Source organism: Delphinus delphis, chromosome 16, assembly GCF_949987515.2.
Source record: "Delphinus delphis chromosome 16, mDelDel1.2, whole genome shotgun sequence".
NCBI lineage: Eukaryota > Metazoa > Chordata > Mammalia > Artiodactyla > Delphinidae > Delphinus > Delphinus delphis.
Genome location: NC_082698.1, coordinates 13,472,866 through 13,489,559, shown reverse-complemented (window position 1 = coordinate 13,489,559; position 16,694 = coordinate 13,472,866). Strand labels below are relative to the sequence as shown.

At 36.2% G+C, this 16,694-nt stretch overlaps 1 protein-coding gene across 2 annotated transcripts in view; it reads right to left on the bottom strand.

Annotated features, from left to right (window-relative positions):
* The window catches only part of PDZD8 (PDZ domain containing 8), a 99,317-nt gene that overhangs the window by 31,571 nt on the left and 51,052 nt on the right, over positions 1-16,694 (bottom strand). For both annotated transcript variants that reach the window (XM_060033997.1, XM_060033999.1), the window contains one exon: positions 15,193-15,295. In XM_060033997.1, the coding sequence (XP_059889980.1) occupies positions 15,193-15,295 (103 nt within the window). The remainder of the gene's footprint in view (positions 1-15,192; positions 15,296-16,694) is intronic.

The following is a 16,694-nucleotide window of genomic DNA, read 5'->3' as shown; positions in this document are numbered from 1 at the left end:
TCAAAATTCTTTCTTGAAGTGTCTGGGATGGTCTGTATTCAGTTAGCTCTAATGTTTACTAGTTTTGTGGTCTCAGGCAAGTGAGTTAGCCTCTGTGAGTCTTATTTGTAAAAAGAGGATACTAATGTCTACCACACTGGGTTGTTGTCAAGATCAAATGAACTCCAGGAATAAATATCTAGCACAATCCAGGCACTTTTATTATCTCTCTTCAGGTGGATTAGGAAGACCTCTTTCTGGGGTGAAAATACAAGTGAGGCCCCTCAATCTCTAAAACGGAATGCCAGCTTGACCATCTGATAACCTTGTCTCTAAAGCAACTGAATGGTAAATTAGGACTGCATCCTTTCATTGCCTCATCTGAGAGCCAACAAAGATGTAGAAATATGCTGAGAAAATAAAGTTCATTATACAAATACAATTGACCTAAGAGATCCAAAGAATAAAACTGATCCTTTGCCCAGGTTCAAAGGCTGTTAGGAAAGTAATCATGTCCAAATGATTACCTTGCAATACAAAGGGTTTCTTCTCTCTCCCTTTTTAAATGTGATTGAAGTCTCCATTAATATTTTGATCTGAAACTATAATAATTTAAAATTTATACAACTATTCCAGTGAAATTAAAAACTCTGAAAAGTATGTAAAGTCTGAGTTGTTATGGGAAGAATGGAGTGGAACACTCTTGCCCTTTTTAATTCCTTTGTCAAATAGAAACAGCTCTGATTCTGAATCACCAAGTCAACCCTCAGCTTCCTATATTACCAATGTCCTTCTACAGGGTGATTTACACCTCACTAAGGAAGTATGAGAGCTTTAGGGCCAGACTGTTTTTTATTACTTTTTATCTTGAAATAATTCCAAACTTACAGAAAAGTTGCAAAATTAGTACTAAGGGTTTCCATTTATCCTAAATCGAGATTTACCAATTATTAACATTTTTTTCTCTCTCTGCACATTTTTTCCTGAACCATTTGAAAATAAGTTGCAAACATGATGCCCCCTCACCATTAAATATTTAAGTGTGTATTTCCTAACAAGGTCATTTTCTTATATAACCATAGTACAATTATCAAGGTCAGAAAATTAACATTGATACAAATACTATTATCTAATTTATAGACTTGATTCTAGCTGGGATGCAATTTTGAAATACATATTACTAGCCTTTTATTTTTGCATAATCTTTGATCAAGGAATCATAATCGGGGTCAGCAAACTATAGCTGTTTTAAGAAAGTTTTATTGGAAAACAGCCACACTCATTTGTTTATGTATTTGTCTCTGGCTGCTTTAGAGTTAAAACAGCAGAGTTGAGTAGTTGCAACAGTTACTATCTGGCCCACAAAGCCTAGAGTATTTCCTATCTGGCCCTTTATAGAAAAAGTGTGCCAAACCATGACTTAAATGTGCATGAATATATACACACTGCCATTATAGATTTCTCTACAACACCAAAAAAATAGGAAAAAGTCTAAATGTTTATCAATAAATGACTGGTTAAATAAATTATGGTACCCAGTGGAATATCATGCAGATATAAAAACAATAATACATGTACATGGAGATAAAAATATGCCCTCAGTATATTGCTAAGTTGGAAAAAAAGTAGGTTATAAAATACACAATCTCATTTTATTCTTATTTAAAGAACCATACTTAGGGGCGGGACAGGAATAAAGACAGATGTAGAGAATGGACCTGAGGACACAGGGGCGGGAGGCAGGGAGGGGAAGCTGGGACGAAGTCAGAGTAGTAGCATTGACATATATACACTACCAAATGTAAAACAGATAGCTAGTGGGAAGCAGCTGCATAGCACAGGGAGATCAGCTCTGTGCTTTGTGACCACCTAGAGGGGTGGGATAGGGAGGGTGGGAGGGAGGCACAAGAGGGAGGGGATATGGGGATATATGTATACATATAGCTGATTCACTTTGTTAGCAGAAACTAACACAACATTGTAAAGCAATTATACTCCAAAAAAGATGTAAAAGAAAAAAAAAAGAGAACCATAAACATACCTCATGAATAGTGTGTGTATACTTGAAAGTTCTTCTGAAAAGTTATTAGTGGTTTCTCTGGATAGTAGGATTATGGCTGACTTTTGCAGTTTTCTTTATAGCCTTCTGAATTTATTTTTAATATGGGCAAAAAAAGAAAGCTCATACCAATTTCCAAACATATATCACTTTTATCTTATAGAAATTACTGATTTTACTGTTAAAATATGCAAGTATCCTCCAATTTCACAAATGAATGTATCACCACAAAAACTAAAACTCTGCTTCATGATAGCTACTTCCTTATGCTCAATGGTTTCTTACTTAGACTTCTGACAACATTCTCAGTGTTGATCAATTTATGAAAGATAACTCACACATCATTTAGAAAACAAGCCATCTGTCTATACTCTAAGATAATCACTTGATAACCTTTAAAGAAATATAATGTTTGACCCAGAAGTAGTCTTTTTTTACAGTGATTAATAAAAACACTATCTCTTCCAGTATAGAGCATACTATTTATATATAAACAGCTTTCAAATATAACCACATATTTGCCTAGTACAATCCAGTATCAATGTAATCAACATGCTTACAAATGGGAAACGCAGCTGTCCCTAAACCCACTTTAAATGCTATTTATGGTCAATATTTATGTGGAGAAATACACAACACCTTATGGAAATACTCATTTAACAGGGCACATGTATTAAGCATTGTTGTTGCTGCCCTTTCCAGTTGGCTGTTTGAAGATGATAACACAAATTTCAACCTGGTTTTACTTTTGGCCTATGCATCTTAAAGTACCGTCAATAAGTAAATGATAAACTTCACATTTATACTAAAATGCAAAAGTGAGTGCTACTACTTCCTATATGTTCTAAAATTATATTATTATGGACATCTAGACTTTTTATACTGTGCTATGACATTAACGCTCTTTATTCCTAAGAAGTTCTTACTTGTCTTAAACCTTCCTGAAATTTAGAAGTTTGTCAATGCCCTCAGCTGAGATGGGCAACAGCTAGTTGATCTCTATCCTTCTTATAATAGCCTTTAATAAACTTGCTGAAGTTCTTAAAAGTCACCATTTGAAACTCTTGTCTTAAAACAACACTATCCTTTGAGGAAGCTATTTCCTTGTCCTCCTCCCCTTGTTATAGGAAGGTTTTAAAAGGGAGAGGGGGATTTATAAGGATATATAAAATATCAGATAGCACTAAAAACACTGGAGCAAAAGAGGCGGCATTTGGGTCAAGTTCAGTAATAATAGTTACTGTTACAGTTACCATGATACTGGGCTAAGTGTTTAACCATTACTACTATCTCTTTTTTAGAGATTATGAAATAACTTGTTCACAGGCATAGAACTTGAGTGGAAGAGCTGGACCTGAAGCCACCATTCATGGAGATGGTATAGTAATGAAGAATACCGGCTCTGGGTGTGCAGACTGCTTTTACCACCTGCTTAGCTGGATGATCTGGGTAGGTTACTTTCTCTCTGTGTCTCAGTTTCCTCGTACATAAAATGGAGATGATAATAGTGCCTATTCTCATGGAGTTGTTATAAGCATTAAATGGTTAATGCATATATCTTAAAATCCTGAGAGGCACACAGAAATCACTCACATCTTGTTATTGCTCCTAAATATCACTGGACTGAAAGCACGTGGGCAAGGAATTGTATACACTGCAGGATCTCTGACAAAACCTCTCTAACACTTTTCTAAATTGTTTAATTCCTAGTTCTGTATCCTGCATCTGAGTGTATGACTCAGAAAATGAGCTATGTGGCTAAATGGATTTCTACGGTAAGGTGCTACTGTGCCTTGAATAGGAATGTTTTAGTTCATGACAAAGTATGAACTTAGTGAATCAGTTTTACTTGGATTGCAGTGAACTGGAGGGTTCTAAGAAACAGAATGTTTAAGTTTCATTAAAACCAATGTTTAAATTTCATTAATATTATTTCCTTAACTTGTTCTCAAAAGCTCTTTCAAAAACAATATTTAGATTCTTATTATTCTTTTGTGAAACCATTCTGCTTCTCTTTATCCTACTTGAAAAAAGAAATCTAAAAACAGAGCATATACCCGAAATAAAGTGTTCAACTTACCAGATACTAAAACTTTCATCAACAGCACTGAAAATATTAAAAACAAACATGAAAATGAATAATCAAAGCAGCACATAAAAAAAAAAAATCCATCTCTGGACTTTTTTTTTTTTTTTTTTTTTTGTGGTACGCGGGCCTCTCACTGTTGTGGCCTCTCCCGTTGTGGAGCACAGGCTCCGGACACGCAGGCTCAGCAGCCATGGCTCACAGGCCCAGCCGCTCCACGGCATGTGGGATCTTCCTGGACCAGGGCACGAACTCGTGTTCCCTGCATCGGCAGGAGGACTCTCAACCACTGCGCCACCAGGGAAGCCCTCGACTGACTTTTGACCATCACTGTACCTCAACTTCAACACATCCAGAATGAGATCTCCTTCGTCTTCTTCCTTCTCCCTCCTCATGGCTCTCGTCTTTCTGGCTTCCTCTCTCATTCTCCAAAACCCCCTCCATTTCCAGTGGTATCCAAGCCACAATGATTCTATTTTCATTTTCACCACCATTCTGTTTCAGACCTTCATTACCCTTCACCTCTTCTATTTCAAGTCTTCCCCTTGTCAAATCACCCTTGACTTTACCCATTTGCTGCCAGATCTAGTAAACATCTTACTACCTACTATATGCCAGATATGTGCTGGACATTTTAATATACAGAGTCTCATTTATCCCTTATACAACCATGTGAAGCACTATCATTCCCATTTTATAGAGGAATAAAATACTTGTGGATGAGATAGTTTGGGGACTGTCAATAAATGAAATATCCTTCTGTCAATAAGTGAAATAGCTAAGTCTCAAAGTGAGAGCCAAGTCTGCCTAAAGCAAGATTGTGATGAGATTACTTTCATTTTAAAAGCCTCCATAACTGCTAACTGTCTGGGAGTAACAGCCAAACTTCTTAGGCTGGTATTTAAAGCACTTCTTTAATTGGACAACATGGTCCAATCCTTTTACTCTTGTTTTGCATGATCTTCCAGCATTACCATACTCTTCAGCCAACCTGGATGACTCAATGTACCCTAAACATACTCAAACATTCATACTCTTTATTTGGGTTTACCCCATGTTTTCCACCTTGAAATGCCCTCCTTACTACCATTTTAAAATCCTATATATACCGTGAGGCTTGGCTCAAATGTCACCTCAAAATATTTTTTCCTGGTTTTTCCAAAAGAATGCTATCTCCCCTTCAATGGAACCTCATAGTACTTTATTATGAAACTCTCTTAGAGTATTCATATGCTATAGTAATATTGATGCTCATCACACTGTTGATCTTATTTCCTCCTCCTTGAAGGAAGGGACCACATTCTCATTGCCTTGCACCTCATACTCAGTTTCTTCTTTCTCATACCCAGTGCCTTACACTGACTTGATTTGGAGACACTTCTATATTTTAACCTAAGTTTCTACTCTTTTCACAGAATTTCACAATTATATTAAACACACTTAGAAAATATGAGACAGAAAACTGCATCCCTCATTTCTAACCAAGATGAACTTTAAGAGTGGAAATGCTGAATAGGATTTACTACTAAAGCTCAAAGGCATTTAGTTTATTTAAGAAGCCAAATTATAGAACATTACATATGGCTAAAATTTCATTGGGTCCCTACTGTATTCGCAAATATTATCAAATGGAACTAAACCAGGGTTTTCATAAAAACTGACATTTTAAAAAAAGCTTTATTTGCTTTAATCTTTCTCTTCCTTTTGACAAGATTAAGACTGTAAATGGCAAATGGTTAAATAGGAGCACCAAATAATACTATCCGCAAGGCATCTGGCCTTAAACAAACACACCAAAATGCCAACTCTGAAGCATCTAGCCTAATGTATTTATAAATTTGTCTGTCTCTGATGTTCCTACTTGAAACCACATTTCTTTAGGGAGTTCTTTGAGACTCTTTGTATGTACACTCAATAATTCATGGACAAATATCATTCAGCAAAAACTTCTAAAACTCTCCAAAACTAAAAGGGAAGTAAGGCAAGTAAAATTTTAGATCCCACAGTCATTTTATTTAGGCTATGCTGAACTACACGCATTGGGTAAGAAGTTCTTTTGATATTTTAAATAATGCCATTATACCATTATGTACCATATTTGTAAACTCCTTACTCTAAAAACCAGGCTTTTTATACAGAAGGAATACTGAGCAGTAAATCTAATTTTGTGGACCTCCTCAACCTAAACATTTTTATTTGCTTAAACCATACAACAGAGACAGCCTTGAAGGAAGAAAACAGACAGAAATGTGACTACGTCACGCTGAAAGTTTGGAAGAAAAAAGGTTAAGGGTAAATGGAGGCTCATAGCTAAACAGACAGCTTCAGTGTTCCCAAAAACATTTACTGAGTACCCACTAAATGCCAAGTGCTGAAAGCAAAAACAATCATGGTATCTGCTGTAAAGGAAGATACTGGCAGAGATAACCCCAATCAAATTATCATACAAATATAAATGAAAACTCCCAACTGTGATAAATATTACCAAAGAGTTTCATGCTCATTAGGAAAAGTTTCCCAGAGAAATGATGATTGGTTGGTGAGTCAGTTAGGGACTGATAAGAAGGCAGACACACATCAATATCTGAAACAGAAGGACTTTAAATGGAGGAAATGGCTACTCAGTGATGGAAGAACTGAGAACCAAACAGGAGACAGTGAAGCAACTCTGTCTCAGATAGTCACTACCACCCTTCGGCTGGAAGGACAGAGGGAAGTAGTAGTATTAGGTGAGGCCAGGGGCTGGAGCATCAAGCAGAAGCTGGAAGCATGGTGAGCCTGTCCTGTGAGAAGTATGGAGCCATGAAGGCCACTTATCCTCCCCTCCCTCCTCCCAGGACATTCATTGAACAACTGCAACATGCCAGGAATTCTACTAGGTGCAGGACACATAGCATAAATAGAATATAGCATATTTGTGCTCCTGCAAAGTCTATCAGCAAGTACGTAGTATGCAGTATTACCAAAGACCTTTTAAGTGCCCTTCTTTTAGCATTTAGCATGTAATTATCATTAGCGCTATGAGATTTATCTTCATAGACCCAGAGACTTAGTTCCTTGCTCCGTAAATCTGTTGATCATTCTATTGTTTACTTTTTATATTTATATGCTTCTGTTAATCATTCACCCACCTTTGTCTTTTCAGCTGAAGAACATTAATTTTTTCCCATCCATTTATCTTTATATGGCTATCTCATTTCCATATAAAGTTCAGTTCTTTCTCCCCACCTTATCTAGCAATTATAAATTTCTTGTATTATAGAAACCAGAAATGTACAAATAATTTATTCTCTCTGAGAACTTCATAGTTTTAAAATAAGCATATTCATTTTGTGACACCCACTCTAATGAAAAGTTGTCTTGTTTTGGAGGTACAATGATATACTATTTCTTTAGGGACCCTAGATCTCACATATTTTAGGCAGTTTGGAATTCTTTCTTACATATTTGTCCTGAGAGAGCTTTCTCAATTTTGTACCTTTTAACTTGGCATGTTTTATCGACAGAAGTTTAATGACATGTGCAAATCTGAATATTACATTGTACGTTGCTCCTTCTACATCTGTGCTGTCTGATACAGTCACCACTAGCCACATGTGGCTGAGCACTTGAAGTGTGGCTAGGATGAATTGTGATGTGCTATAAGTGTAAAATACGCTCTAGATTTCAAAGACTATAAAAAAAATCTCCTTAATTTTTATGTTGATTACATGTGAAAATAACAATATTTTAGGTGTATGGGTCAAATAAAAGATTACTAAAATTGTTTACTTGTGAATTTCTACTTTAAAAAATGTGGCTGGAAGAAAACTTAAAATTACCTAAGTGGCATTTTATTTCTATTGGACAGTGCTGTTTTAGATCGTTTGTGAAAACTGATCAAAGTCCCGGACTCAATCATTCAGGATATCACACCTGGTCATTTTTACCCCGTTTCCCCTATCCTTAATGCAGATCTATCTGTGACAAAATATTCTCCTAGTAATTAGATGATTTGGGAACCTCTGGTATGGATCTTCATCAAAAGCTTTCTGAAAGTTAAGAATGCATTTACTGTTTCCATTTCTTCTATATGCTTGTTTAGCATCTTCATATTAGACAGGAAAGATTTCCCTATACATTGTATTTTCTCCAAAATGACTACTTTCCCTCTACCAAATGTTTCCTGTATTCAGTGGCCCTAACCTCTACTCTGGAAGTAAAGGGAGACTCACTGAACTCTATGATAAGGCATATTATCAGGCTCAATCTTTGGCATTTAAACATGGCTGATCTTATTATGAAGGCCTTTCCACTCAAATTCCATCTCCCCATAGTTTCAGAGCCTTCCTTGCCTCTGCTCTAAAATGATTCCACTAACACCATTCCCAAATTGTCTCCTAATTATCAGAATACCACACACAGTCTAGTTTTGTTCGAGGTAGTGGGATTTAAGGGAGCAAGTACAGATCCTATGGGCAAAAGACTCTGGCTCTTTGTATATGGTAAAAGTATCAATATTTCATAGACTCTTAAGTATTACATATGTGACATATTTGGTTCAAATGTCTCTTTCCCTACACTGACAGTTCTTAGAAAGTAGGCATCATCTCTTCAAATGTCTAATTGTAAGGTTATGTTTAAAAGAAAATGGAAGGGAACCTGATATAAATTATTTATTTCTCAGAATCAGATCCTTTCAAAAAATGCGGTTTTGGGACTTCCCTGGTGGCGCAGTGGTTAAGAATCCACCTGCTAATGCAGGGGACACGGGTTTGAGCCCTGGTCTGGGAAGATCTCACATGCTGTGGAGCAACTGGGCCTGTGAGCCACAACTACTGAGCCCACGTGCCACAACTACTGAAGCCCACGCACCTAGAGCCCGTGCTTTGCAACAAAGAGAAGCCACCTCAATGAGTAGCCCCCGCACTCTACAACTAGAGAAAGCCTGCATGCAGCAACAAAGACCCAACGCAGCCAAAAATAAATAAATAAATTTATATATATTAAACAAATGAGGCTTTGATAGGGAAGCAGCAGTACAGAGAAGGAAAAGTACCACTCAAATCAAACAAAAAGATAAAGTCTAGACTCTAGATAATGCTTCTGACTTCATAATTTTGGGTGCAGTAGACCCTATCTAAAGCCCTTCTTATAGCAGTGCCCAATTTCAAGTTGCCAGCTGACACCATACAACCCTCTGAAAGGAATACGTTCATTCTGATTAAGAGCTCCAAATTATTATTTATGGACTCTCCCCAAGTTGTTTGCTGAATGTTTTTCAGGAATTTATTACTTCTTATTTTTCAGACAGATCTGAAATATGACATTTCCTAATATCTTTAACCATAGTTCCCTCTGGTACCTGCATACTGGGCTACATAAGACATGAAGTGCTTCTACTTCTTTTTACAATGAACACATGACTGTTCCAGGATCTCTCTTTTGTCCACCTAATATATTCAGGGAAGATTCTTTTTTAATTCATCTCCACTTCAAAGGAAGAAATCGATATTCCTCCTTCCTCTTTGACAGTGACATATTTATGCCAATGGACTGACTTAACAAGTTAGATTTTTAGCTTTCTATCTCTAATTAGAGAAGGAAAGACTTGACCCTTACAAAGGACAATTGCTATCAAGTAAGTGTCTGAGTGCATACTGTGGTAGGGTGGAAGGAGAGGGAATAGGGTTAGTATCAAAAAATGTACATTAGGGCTTCCCTGGTGGCGCAGTGGTTGAGAGTCCGCCTGCCGATGCAGGGAGGGTGGGTTCGTGTCCCAGTCCGGGAAGATCCCACATGCTGTGGAGCGGCTAGGCCCGTGAGCCACGGCCGCTGAGCCTGCGTGTCCGGAGCCTGTGCTCCGCAACAGGACAGGCCACAACAGTGAGAGGCCCGCCTACCGCAAAAAAAAAAAAAAAGAGTACATTAAAAAGCTTGTTTTTAAAATTAAAACTCTTTTCATAACTCCTTTTATTCAGAATGGAGAACAAGGGGAAGAACTAGACTGAACAGCCGGGTGCCAAAAGGCCCCCAGTCCTTTTTCCTCTACTCCAGAACTCCCGGATTCGGAGGTTCCATAGTTCATATTCATGGTGCCTTCTTCTCTTCTCTCCAAATGGCCTCAAGAATTCCAGGTTGCATCAAGAATAAAACAATGTTTGAAGACTCCAGTGACAGTGGGGATAAATGATGCAAGAGAAGACATGGATGGTACAGGCAGGATAGTTGAGAGAGAGTAAAAGAAAAGAACATTTACTGATAACCTATTTTATGTCTGGGGCTAAGGGTAAAGCAAGTGGGTGGTCAAAGATGAGGGAACTCCAACTCTGGGAGGGTAAGACTCAGGATCTCTCGCTCTTAAAAACTATGTGTGTCTATGTGACATTTATGAGATCTGTTTGCTTTACCATGCATATAATAATGATTATATATACTCAATATGTTTAATATATGTCAGATTAATTTTATTGTGAATGTTATTTGATAAGTACTATAAATTGTAGAGTTATACAGTTGTTTTCATAGTTTCCTACTGAAATATCATGGCCTGAAACTTTTTTAAAATCTGAAAACTCCTTGAATTTTTTCCTTAGTGAAAGGGAAGCAAATTATCATCGCCAAACCTGCATAATGCAACAGACTGAAATAAATCATAAAGTGCCCTGTCTCTTTTGGTGTAGGTAAACATATTTTTAGTATTGGCCCTCTCATCTCTTGCAAGATGATCTTATAATTTTTGTTTAAGCCTAATTTCTAATTTATTTGCTATCAAATCTTATGGGATTATCATGAGGAATCTTCCTTATTTATTATTTTTAAGGAACAAACACTACCACAAAGTACCTCATTTACCCTATGAGCTCTTTCATTGTGCACATGAGCTAATAAGCAGGGCACTGACCTAAGTGTCTGATTTTGATCCAAACTTTCCTCAGATATCTAATAAATAGGAAGTAGGTTCTATGCAGGGTATTTATTAAATTCTTCTTTTCAACTATTCCCTGATATCCCAATTCAAGAAAAATTCCATTAAAAATAAAAAGTCATCAAATAAATTTGAATTTTTCTTGTGGCAAGACTGTGGACTGGCCTCCTAAAAGGCATTCGTAACTCTTTTTCCCTTGCCTTCTACCTCTACTAAGGCTGAAAAACTAAAATGATTCCCCATACTTCCTTACTGCTGGGGGAGGCCACGTGATTTAGTTCTAGCCAATGAGATATAAGTGGAACTTCTAGGAAAGCATTTAAAAAAACCAAAACCTGGCTGACATGTCTCTTTGGCATGCCTTACGCCTCACCCTTTTTCTTGAAAGATGAACCTAGCGGTACATTAGCCATCTTGCAACCGTGGAGACAAAAACCCTGTGCTATGGATGATGGAGGAGAAAGCCAATAAAAGCTATGCTCCTTGACTATAATACTGCTGAGCTGCCATACTAACCCAGGGCTTATCACACAAGACAGATAATTCCTTTTCCTGCTTAAGCCACTATTCATTAGATTTTGCTAGGACTCGCTGCTATTGCATTACAACTGTTCCATCTCCACACCTGCCCAACACATCTCCACCCCCACCCCATATTTGTGAAAATACTACAAATAAAACTTTCCATCTATTATTGATCTTCCCTAATTTAACAGCATGATAAGGTACATTATGCTTTAAAAAATGTCTGAAAAACTCAAAGGCATATTTAAAATACGTAATTAATTTTTCTTTCATTCTGCATATTCATTGAAATTGGTGGCTAACTTCACTTAATAAATTTCAAAATTAAAAAAATGGATTTAAACCTTAATTATTATTATTTAAATTTTATTTATTTTATTTAATTTATTTTATTTTTGGCTGCATTGGGTCTTCGTTGCTGCACGCTGGCTTTCTCTAGTTGCGGTGAGCAGGGGCTACTCTTCGTGGCAGTGCGCGGGCTTCTCATTGCGGCGGCTTCTCTTGTTGCGGAGCACAGGCTCTAGGCGTGCGGGCTTCAGTAGTTGCAGCACATGGGCTCAGCAGTTGTGGCTCACAGGCTCTAGAGTGCAGGCTCAGTAGTTGTGGCACACGGGCTTCCCAGAGCAGGGCTCAAACCTGTGTCCCCTGCATTGGCAGGCGGATTCTTAACCACTGCCCCATTAGGGCTTCAGGGAAGCCCTAAATCTGAATTATTTATTTATACAAAGATAGATTCTAAACTCAAATACTTTTTAGCATACTTATTTTTTTAATGATGTACTTTTTTCCTAGCCAAATTTGCAATGTATCTCAAATTATCAAATCCTATTCTGTAATGCTTTGTGTAATCTTGAGAAACACTCTAATTCTCCTCCCTAGAGTTATTAAATTCAGACATATGTAATTCAGTGCCTGGAGACACTTCAGTGCTGCTGACATTTTTGACACCAGATGTAATTAGTAACCTAGAATTCCTTCTCCAAAACTACCTATGACATATGCTGAGATCTAAAATTATGACTCCAGATTAAAGTCTTACTAACCTTTGCTACAAAATATTAAAGCTGTCTAATCTCATATTTTTGCAAGTATAATAAAGGAAACTGAAAATGCCAATAGCAATGGCAAGTTATGACCATTTCATACGTAGACAAAACAATACTGCTTTTTCATGTATTTATTTATTTCAGAACAAATTATAAAGCTGGTTATTTTCTCTGAGGAGTTGATCCAAACTGCTTGAGATGTAACTTAAAGGTGGCATGAACAACCATGAGAGAAAGGGGAGATATTCCGAAAAAAAACTATTTTGACCCTGTCATTCCCATGCCCCAAATCCTATTCTCCCAGCTACTGTCATACATTCAAACTCTGGGGGTCAGCCCATCCTCCCTTTCCAGCTTTACTTCTCACTACCTTCCCATACTCATTAAAATTACTCTATTTATTCCAAAAGAATTTCACACTGCTCAATTTTTTATATAAGAATGTTCACAATTATTACATGGAGAAATTGGAAACAATTTAAAAGTCAAAGCGGCATCCAAAAAAATACCACATAACCATTAAAAGTCATAATTTTTGAGAGCATGGCAATATGCTTATGTATCTATTTAAGAGAACTGTAACTATTTTTTTTTCTTTTTTTGTAACTATTTTTTAAAATGCTATGAAGAATAACAGACTATCCCAGAAATACCAAAAAGCACATTAATACTACTATAAAACAGCTAGGTAGTAAGTACAGTTCAAAAGTACCTATTCACCAGTATAATGAAGACATAATAGAGAGAGAGTTTTCCTAAATACTGGCTACAAATAATAATCATTAGGATTTGCTATACTGCCACTAAGAGTTAAATGTGATAGAAGCAGCTTAACATCTAACTTATTAAATAGAGCTTTAAAGAACACAACTATAATTTATTCCTGCAAAAAACTACTGACGTGCTAAATAGATCTTACCTTAAAACAGACTAAAAGCAACTCTGGAGAGGTCTGGGGGGTCCCAAAATCACTCTTGGAATTTTATTATTACCAAACCCTAAGATGGTGTGAAAAAAAACCTCGAACGAACTTTTTGGCCAGCCCAATATTTCAGTATATGTTTAATAAATTAAATAAATTTTCTTTAAAAAAAAGGCTGAGGATCCCTTTAGGACACTGATTTTTTTTTTCTTCCCTATTTCAGCCATAAAATTCTGGGATTCTATTTTCATTGTGAAACTTCATGGGCTTAATAAAGAAATTCTGCAGACAACATCTTGATAAATGCTCTAAAATCTTTAATAGACAACTAGATTTATGCAAATTCCAAGAAGCACAACATAACTGCTATTAAAATTGCTATGCAGAATATTAAGAAAACACCAACTCAACTTTGGTTGAGTTGTTTGGTTGTTGGTTATTAGCTCAACAAATTAGCTAATAACTAGTGACAATTTTTACTCATTTAGGAATCCAAAGAACCCAAACAAGTCCAATTAAAACACGTTGAGAGGGCCTTTCCTGGTGGTGCAGTGGTTAAGAATCCGCCTGCCAGCGCAGGAGGCATGGGTTCAAGCCCTGGTCTGGGAAGATCCCACATGCAGTGGAGCAACTAAGCCTGTGGGCCACAACTACTGAGCCTGCGCTCTAGAGCCCATGCGCCTAGAGCCCATGCTCCACAACAAGAGAAGCCACCGCAATGAGAAGCCCGTGGCGCAGCAATGAAGAGTAGCCCCCACTCGCTGCAACTAGAGAAAAGCCTGCATGCAGCAACGAAGACCCAACACTGCCAAAAATAAATAAATAAAATTTTAACAAAATGTTGAGAGTAAAGCACTGTTTTTGTGTATTTTTAATTATAGCACTTAAAATATTTTAAAAGCCTTTACATTTTTTTCAAAGTCTTGCAATTTAGGTGACAGTTTCTTTTGAGAGAGATCAAAAAAGAAACTGGAACTCTAAGTCCTTCACACACCAAAAGTATGTCCCAAATCCATTCTCTTCTTTCCATTTCTTTGGCTACCACCTAGTTAAAGTAGCCAACAACATCCCCCTAAATACCTCCTAACTGATCTGATCTCTCAGGTTTACCCCATCCTCCTATAATCCTTTCTCTCTACAGGCAGACAATTATCAAACCTCTTCCCTATGACAGCACTACAAAAACAGGGTCTCTTGTCTTGAACTGTTTCCCCAGCATCTAACACAGTGCCTGGTACAAAGTAAGTGCTCATGAAATATCTGATGAATGAATGAATGCTCTGAATTTACATGCTTTCTAAGGTGTTCAGAATCATTTCCTTCTGATTCCACAATTATGAAACAAGTTATAAAAGTTTTTTTTAAAGTTATAAAAGGAAAGTTATAAAGTTATAAAATTTAAAGTTATAAAGGAAAAGTTTTTAAAAAGTTACAAAAGGAAAAGTTATAAAAGGAAAATTAGTTAGACAAGGTTTCTTATGCAAGCAATTAATACTATAGTTTTACATGATTCATTTTATTATGGATATATTGCAACAAGACAAATAAGAGCTATTCATAATTATTTGCATATGACCAAAAATAACTCTAGGATACAGAAATATTAATAAAATAACACTTATAGAATATAAACTTTATACAGATGTAAAGCTATGCAAATCTATTTACCGTCTTAATAGAACTCCTTTGTTTTTCTTCCCAAAGGCCACTGCTCAGCTCAAGTGTGCAATGAATATTTGCCTCTCTGTCATAGGATCCAAAAATAAGTAACCTGCAGTATAAAATAAAACAAGGGGACTATTATACCAATTATATGTATTAAACTTTTTCTTTCTGATCGTTATACTAAAAAGTAATAAATTACTCTGTTAACAGAGGAAAAAATTTAATTAAACACTTTATATACCCTCTACTGGAAAAGTAAAGCTAAAAATTAGGTGAAATTCTAGGACAAGCTGTTATTCAGCAGCTAAATCAAAGAAATAGAAAGTAGTATCTATTCATGAGGTAAACAAATTGACCAGATATCTATACACAGTAGCAAAAGCTATAGATTTTCAAAGCAGCTATAGATTTGAATTTAAAAAATAAGTTGCAGAGTGATACATATATACAGTATGATACCATATCTGTAAAAATTAAACACAAAATAGTACAATATAGTTGCTATGAACACACACACATACACGTACATCTCTACCTACTAATGGGACCTTGGGCAAATTATTTAACTTCTCTAAACCCATCTCTTCCTCTGGAAAATTCAGGCCAAAAATAAAACTTACCTCTTAGAGTTGTTGTGAGAATAAAAGACAATGCATATAAGGCATTTAGCATAGTGTCTAGCAAACAGTCAGTGCTCAATAAATGTTTATTATTTCTATTATCTTGAAAATAACTGTCAAGGAATAATTGTATCACTTAATTTTACTGTTTAATATTCAGATCTAAAAAGGAAATCTTGGGTCAAATCTTGAGATGACATAAAGCAGTTTTTCTTATTGAAGGAAAAAACTGTTACCCACATGCTCAACTTCTATATTATCTCTCTTCTAAGTCAGAATGTAAGTCTGCCAATGTTTTTAGGAGTAAGTTTTAGACTATCTTTAGCATTAATCAACATTTTGACTGCTACTCTATTACTTTATCTCTACACGAAGATCATAGGGATAGGAGTGAGATAATGAAAGAAAAGTGGTTAAAAGACCTTAGAGTAATAAGAGAAAATTGTGTCCTAAGGTTGGAGAACTCAAGCAAATCATGTCCATACCTCACAAACTGGTTTCATAACGTGAAAAGTCAGAATAAACTCATGGCAAAGAAAAGTTCATAAAATTAAATAATTTTTAATCTGAAAGGCAATTTAAACTTACTGCTCAACAATTTACTGCCAAGAGCATTAAGAAGATTCATAATTATAAAATTCTAAGTTTAGGAAAATGAGAATTTTCATTCATCAAAGCTCTGCTGCCACCATGTGTCCAAAAGAGCAAACTACCTAAAGGCCTTTACGGTCATGCAGAGAAGGCTATGCACCAGCTAGTACCCTCAAATTCTCAACAGATATTACAGGATTCAGGAATAAGAAAGCATAATACTTGGAATCTCCCCCTGAAATCATAAGTCATTGTATATTTTTCATAACACCTTTTTTTACATTTTAAAAACGC